Source organism: Sebastes fasciatus, chromosome 16 (assembly GCF_043250625.1).
Source record: "Sebastes fasciatus isolate fSebFas1 chromosome 16, fSebFas1.pri, whole genome shotgun sequence".
Taxonomy (NCBI): domain Eukaryota; kingdom Metazoa; phylum Chordata; class Actinopteri; order Perciformes; family Sebastidae; genus Sebastes; species Sebastes fasciatus.
The window spans coordinates 12,720,586-12,728,017 of NC_133810.1; the positions used below are offsets into that span (position 1 = coordinate 12,720,586).

General features: G+C 45.0%; 1 protein-coding gene across 1 annotated transcript; it reads left to right on the forward strand.

Annotated features, from left to right (window-relative positions):
• The first annotated feature begins 336 nt into the window (after window positions 1–336).
• On the forward strand, window positions 337–5,756 carry drd1b (dopamine receptor D1b). The gene has a single exon (XM_074611411.1). The coding sequence runs from the start codon at window positions 1,198–1,200 to the stop codon at window positions 2,578–2,580; it is 1,383 nt and encodes a 460-aa protein (XP_074467512.1). The 5' UTR covers window positions 337–1,197; the 3' UTR covers window positions 2,581–5,756.
• Window positions 5,757–7,432: the final 1,676 nt, after the last annotated feature.

The window sequence follows — 7,432 nt, forward strand, 5'->3', positions numbered from 1 at the left end:
CCTGAGGACCGTTGCAACATGGAGGAGTGCGCAGAGAGGGTGAGCTCCTTCACCTTCACTTGGTACCAAGATACAAGTTGGATGTACGCAGAAGAAATGTGGATTTTGCGGGACTGATTTTTTTTATTTATTTTTTTTATTATTATTCCTTTCAATTTGAGTTTTTTTTTTTTTTTTTTGGATCTGGTGCTGTTCCAGAGAGGAGCGCACACTGTCTTTAACTGCGCCTCTTGCCTCACTAACCCATGCAGGGATCGCACTGCCAGAGACACTTTTAGGTGGGTGGCACCAAATAACTCTTGAATGTTTTGGAAAGCTGAGCTGTCGTTTTGCTGCGTGCACACAAATGGTTCACGCGAACTAAAGCAGAAGGAGAAAAAAAGGACCTTGCATCTGGATTACAGCCTTGGACATGTCAGCATAAAAAAAGATGTCGAAATGGACTTTTGAATGATTTCTTTTTGGCTCAACACTCAGGTGCAAATCTGGTGCCATGTAGGAAACAGGGAGATGCATTTAAAGAAATAAAAAAAAAAAAAATACTAATAAAACACCTAGTAGCTGTGGGTGGATGCGCGTCGATAACAGGCAACACCACGGACACGCCTAGAGGATCATTAAACAAATCAGATAAACGCAGCGAGAAAAACCATCAATAGAAGTTATTGATGAGGTGGTATATAAGGCTAATGATCGGCCGAGCCTCTGTTTACTCAACAGCTCTGCAACAATATGGTGTGAAACTTTCCTGCAGACCAGAAAAGGGACTTTTTTTAACACAATTGTCACTGCTGCTTTATACTATTTGGTGACTACACAGTGCTGATTGGAGACATAACTGCCAACAACAGCTGGAATATCCCTCCTCCTCCTTCAAACTAGAATGTCTGCCGCCTGTGCTGCTGCTGCAGGAATTTATGAACCAGGCATCTTTTGGGAGACAGTTTTCTTTCTGAAATATTTATAGCAGCTCTCGTGCAAGGATGGTGGTTGTGACAAGGAGCCTATGGATGACCCAGTCTGTGGGAGAGCTGGTGCCGAGACAGTTGACCTCTCCACCAGCTACGCCGTCCGTCTGAAACTCCTCTCCGGAGAGGCACAGCCGCTGCAGGCTGGGGATGTGATGGGGTGACTGCTAAGACACCCCCCATCACCCACTCCCCCTATCTCACTTTACTAGCAGTGCAACATAAAACAATGGATCAGAATTTCTCAACGGTTCGAGATGGAAAGCAGCTGCTGCCGGAGCGAGACTCGTCCAAACGCGTGCTGACGGGATGCTTCCTCTCCCTCCTCATCTTCACCACGCTGCTAGGCAACACGCTCGTGTGCGCCGCCGTCACCAAGTTCCGGCACCTGAGGTCGAAGGTCACCAACTTCTTCGTCATCTCGCTGGCCATCTCGGACCTCCTGGTGGCCATCTTGGTCATGCCGTGGAAGGCGGCGACCGAGATCGTGGGGTTCTGGCCTTTCGGCGCCTTCTGCAACGTGTGGGTGGCGTTCGACATCATGTGCTCCACCGCTTCCATCTTGAACCTGTGTGTGATTAGTGTAGACCGTTACTGGGCCATCTCGAGCCCGTTCCGCTACGAACGCAAGATGACCCCGAAAGTGGCTTGTCTGATGATCAGCGTGGCGTGGACCCTGTCAGTCCTCATCTCTTTCATTCCTGTTCAGCTCAACTGGCACAAAGCTCAGACCACCAGCTACGCTGAGCTAAACGGGACGTACATCGGCGACCTGACCCCTGACAACTGCGACTCCAGCCTTAACAGGACCTACGCCATCTCCTCCTCCCTCATCAGCTTCTACATCCCCGTGGCTATCATGATCGTCATCTACACCCGGATCTACCGCATCGCCCAAAAACAGATACGGAGAATATCCGCCCTGGAGCGGGCGGCGGAGAGTGCCAAAAACCGCCACAGCAGTATGGGGAATAGTTCGAGCATAGAGTGCGAGAGCTCATTCAAAATGTCGTTCAAGCGAGAAACCAAAGTGTTAAAGACGCTCTCGGTCATCATGGGAGTGTTTGTGTGCTGCTGGTTGCCCTTCTTCATCCTGAACTGCATGGTTCCGTTCTGCGAGCCCAACTTGCCGGACGGCGCCACAGACTTCCCCTGCATCAGCTCCACCACCTTCGACGTGTTCGTGTGGTTCGGCTGGGCGAACTCCTCGCTCAACCCCATCATCTATGCCTTCAACGCCGACTTCCGCAAGGCCTTCTCCATCCTCCTGGGCTGCCACCGGCTGTGCCCGGGGAGCAACGCCATCGAGATCGTCAGCATCAACAACAACATGGGCGCCCCTACCTCGAACCCCAACTGTCAGTATCAGCCCAAGAGTCACATCCCGAAGGAGGGCAACCATTCGGCCAGCTACGTGATCCCCCACAGCATCCTATGTCAGGAGGAGGAGTTACAGAAGAAGGACGGCGAGGTCGAGGTGGGCATGGTAAACAACGCCCTGGAGAAACTCTCCCCGGCCATTTCTGGGAATTTAGACAGCGATACTGAGGTCACGCTGGAAAAGATCAATCCCATAACACAGAACGGACAGCATAAAAACGTGACATGTTGAGAAAAAGATGGATTCGGAGTACACCGAGGCATGTATGTACGCACAAAGGGAAGAGAAGCTTACACAGGAGGACAGAACCTGACAGGGAAAACAGTGAGTGGGATATACAGGACTTTAAGACTGTCAACAAAAATCTACACGGAAAAACCTACAGAATGTTTTAAAGTAAAGGCACTTTATCCTGGATATAACTATCTGCAAAATACTCTCAGCATTTATTGATGAAATTGACACATTTGATGATAAATGTTGATAAATGTGAATATTAAAGCAGAACACTAGAGCTTCGTGCACATGTATACATTTTTCTGTTTACAAAGATGTATACATCTGCATGTGTATACTGTACAGTATTGACACAATCCTGGAAGGAAGGACTTAAACAAAGTATATACAGTGGAGGAAGATGTAGTAAACTATTAGCAAAATGTCTCGTAGGTAGGTGCTTTGTGTGTGTTTCATGGACGAGAGAGAGAGCAATGTGGGTAAATTGGTTTTCGGAAATTAGTTGTTTATTGCAGTTATTTCTCTTCAGTACATTTCTAATGACAATTTTATTGCAAGATCAAAAAACACCTCAGACACCAAAGTAACAATATTCTGATCAATCTAAACAGATAATGGAGTTCAGTACCGTAAGCCAAGTCATATATTTATAAATATTTCATTTTTACACCCCCCCCATGTTATCTCGCAGTATCTCCAGATTAGAAAAAGTCACTCCTGGTTTACTTTCCTTCCCTTGTACCCTGTTCTAACCCATCCTCAGTCATGCCCTCCGGGGACCGATCAGACCGGCTCCTCCTGAAGTTTCCTCCGTTTCTTCTCCCTACTTCCTGTTTTCATTAGCTTTGTCTCCTCTCTCTGCCGCTCTTCAGCAAACCCTCCCTAGGGCCCTACAGTCTCCTCTCCTTTCCTTTTCCCTGCTCCCCTTTCCTCAGTCAGCAAAGTCCCTTCTTCCCTCGTGCTACCCTTATTTCTTCTCTTTTCTCTACCTTCCCCACCGTTCCCTCAGTCAGCACGGTCCTTTACACCTGCACCTTCCTTTTATGTTTTGTCTTTCTCCGTCTGCCTCCTCATCATCTCCTCTGGCAGCCCTCCATTTTAAGTCTTTACTCTGCCCCACTTAAAGTGGTACTTATTATTCTATTTTTGGCCATAATTTAAAAAGAATGTAAAATCTGTAAACTAAAACTTCTGCATTTGGACAGAGGAGGCAGCAGCAGCAGCAGCAGCAGCAGAGTTCATTCATCTGTAATGCAAGTGACACTTAGTGACCTTTTGCAAACTTGCAGATATCTGATTTAGTAAATTGCTCATGCTGGGAGCCATGCTGTGCTGTAGTGGTGATGTGGAGCACGCAGTGTGACAGTCGCTCTGTTTGCAGGGGTGGAGTCCAAGACAAACCACCACGGTGAGGATTACCTTCAAGATATCCAACATATTTTTATTGCCACTCGTCTCCCAGGCAAAAAAGAAATACAATTACAATTTAGGGGGTTGAGGTTAGTAAGAATAAAGTATTTTACAAAAGGCAAATTTGAGTTAGTTCCTATTATGAAATTATTTTATAGCATAGATTAGCTCAAAAACTACATTTAAAACATATTATTAACAGTGCTCAAACAAGCCTTTTCAAATTGTCATGTTTGTAATTAGCCCCACTTTTCGCACTGATTGCATTTTACCGTTCATTTACAAAAGGTAGTTTCACATTCAAGGTTGAGTTTGAGATTAAAGTGAGACTATGTAACATTTGCTTAAAGGAACAGTGTGTAACACACATTTCTATTAGCAGAAATGTAATATAATATTCATAACTATGTTTTCGTTAGTGTATAATCACCTGAAACTAAGAACCGTTGTGTTTTCGTTAGCTTAGAGTGAGCCCTTCATATCTACTTAGAGAGCGGGTCCTCTTCATAGAGTCCGCCATGTTACTCCGCCATGTTTCTACAGTAGCCCAGAACGGACAAACCAAACACGGGCTTTAGAGAGAGCCTTTTTTTTAATGTTGCCTGAAGACCACCGTAGTTCTCCAACACGCTTGTGGAACTGCGGTAATGTGAGCCACAGAGTGCAAAACCGCGATACCGCCAGCAGCTGTCTGACTTCCGTTGCTCCTAAAGTAGTGTTATGGATGGCCTCTGAGCGGTGTGAACGGCGGTACCACGGTTTTACACTCTGCGGCTCACATTACCGTAGTCTTAGAAAGGGAGGAGTGAGCGGAGGGGTACTCAGTTGGTTGCAATCTGCAACCACACCACTAGATGCTGCCAAATCCTACACACTGTACCTTTAACATTGGCCAGTGTGGCAACAGTTGACAAGTACTGTATGTGATAATGGTAAATGCTAAAACATAGCATCGCATTAGTAGTTAGAGTACAGTCATCAGTGACTCTGTAATGTCCATTTTAAAGGTAAATCAATCTATAACCTGCTAACATTAGCTAACATTAGCCAACATAAGCTACTGGTCATACCAGACCAAGTAAGGCTGTAGCAGCAAAACCTCTGATTGTATTTAAAGGTGCAGTGTGTCAAATCTGGCGCCATCTAGTGATGAGGTTGCAGATTGCAACCAACTGAAACTTCTCCCGTGTGCAAAGCGTGTAGGAGAGCTACAGCAAAAACATGAAAAAGCGAAAGGCTCTCTCTCTCTCGAGCCAGTGTTTGGTTTGTCCGTTCTGGGCTACTGTAGAAACATGGCGTACTCGGTGAAAAGGACCTGCTCAGTATGTAGATATAAACGGCTCATTCTAAGATAACAAAAACACAACGTTTCTATAATCAGGTGATTATACAGTAAAGAAAATATACTTCATATTATATTATATTTCTGCCAATAGATCCCCCGTGATTGTTGCACACTGCTCCTTTAATTGAGTCTATGTTATTGCGTATCAATTCAACTTTTCATTTGTAAGAGGAAAAATGTGGAATTTCATTCTTTCTTTCAAAAGTTACTTAGTCTTGCTTCAAGTTTGAGTTTTATGCTCATTGCACCACGAACATAAGGACAATAAGAATATTAATGTAGAGACTGTATGGCGTATTCATTATCTCTACGCAACATAATTCACAATGCCAGAGATATAATAAGTTCATTGTTCTTTTTTTATAGGTTGAGTGAAATTAATTACATTTAATTGCATATTCAGAGCTAAATGCAAAGTCTATGGGTGGCACACATCATTCTGAGACATAATTAGCTCTCTATCGAAGCCTGCACAGCTGGTTTTTCTGTTGTGTTTAGAGTTGCCGGGGAAAGAGTGCTCAACAGCATGCTTTCTGACATTGTATGCTGAGCGTCGACCGTGTGCTGTGTGTGTCCATGAAGGCGTGAAACTGTTGCACATCAGAGAAAGGAAGAGCTGAACCAATAGAAAGCAATTGGTCTTGAACGAAGCATTTGATTTTCCTGCTCTGGAAAATCCAATGCTATCTATATGGCAACAAAGAGGGGGGAGGGGGGAGGTGACTTTTAGCTCAATATGTGACTTGGCTTGTGACACAAAAGCAACTCATTGTCCTCTCTGCCTCCCTGTCCTCGGCTATACCGCTCGCTGCTTGCTGCTCCATCACTTTTAAAAACGGACGTTTATGAACCGGAATTTGGATTAGCGCTCTTTTATTGTGAATTAATTGAATTTTCCGAGTGATCAAATTCTGTTTCAAGTGCCACAAGTACTATTCCCCTCTACTCCTATGCCTTTTAGAAACTCTCAACCATATCAGCTCAGTGACTCTCCCTTCTCTCTCCTCATCAGTTCCTCTTAATTTACTCCCTAATTATTTCCAAACACAAGCCAGCTCAAACATGCGATAAAAAAACAGGAACTGCACATAATCTGTCAGGACTGGACATGGAGGGGAACTGCCTTGGGGAAGATTTTGGTTCCACCCTCCACCTACACCCCCCACCCTCTACCCTACTACCCTTCCTTTTTCTCTATCTCTTTTTCTTTTCTCTTGGCTGCCTCTGTCGACTTGATGAGCGTTCCCGATGTTAACACAGATTGGATTTCTTATTAAACAGACGGGGCCTACTGTTTCCCTTCTGTGGTTCGAGTTGAATCGCGGAATCAAAGCCCCACCTGGCCGTTCTTATTATTATTATGATATTGCTGTTGCCAAAATTCTTATTTTTGGCTGAATGTGGATGTACTGTAGCTTATGCTGTGATTTAACCAGTGTTTTATAAGCTGACATTTTATTTTTTTTGGGGGGGGTGGGGGTATTCTTAACGATATAGAGATTAATCTGCCATTTGTTGTGACATCATTGGCATTTACAGGTTTACCAGATGTTTTTCGTATATGCTGTATGTACACATTTATAGCAACATACCTCCAGCTGTGAGTTGAAATGCTGTATTTTGGCTCGATGTAACAACCCCGCCCTCCCACCCCCTTGAGCCCTCACCTTGTCAACTCGGTGAGTCATCCTTCCAGATGCCACTGCTTTGATTTTGGAGGAGGGCGATGTCAGGCAAGAGTCCCCGCAAGCGAAATGTTTTGTTTGATCCAGAGCATTTCCTCCAGGCTGCCCTACATGTTGCTTTGGGGAACTAATGGTGACAGTACACAGCCTCTCAATCAGTGTAGTTGCATGACGTATGACAACTTAAGCAAATCTGACTGCAGAATCCCTCCTCTCCTCTCGGATGACGGGCCGAGGGCCGAACAACACTCCCAGGCCTTGGGAATGTGGCGGTGACGTTTTCAGCTTACTTAAACTGTCTAGTATAACGACGGAGTCCCTACCTCGACATCCATTCAGTGACAAAGCTTCATGTACAAAATTAAATTGCAGTATTTAGGGTTGGGGAGTGCAGGGATATAGAGTA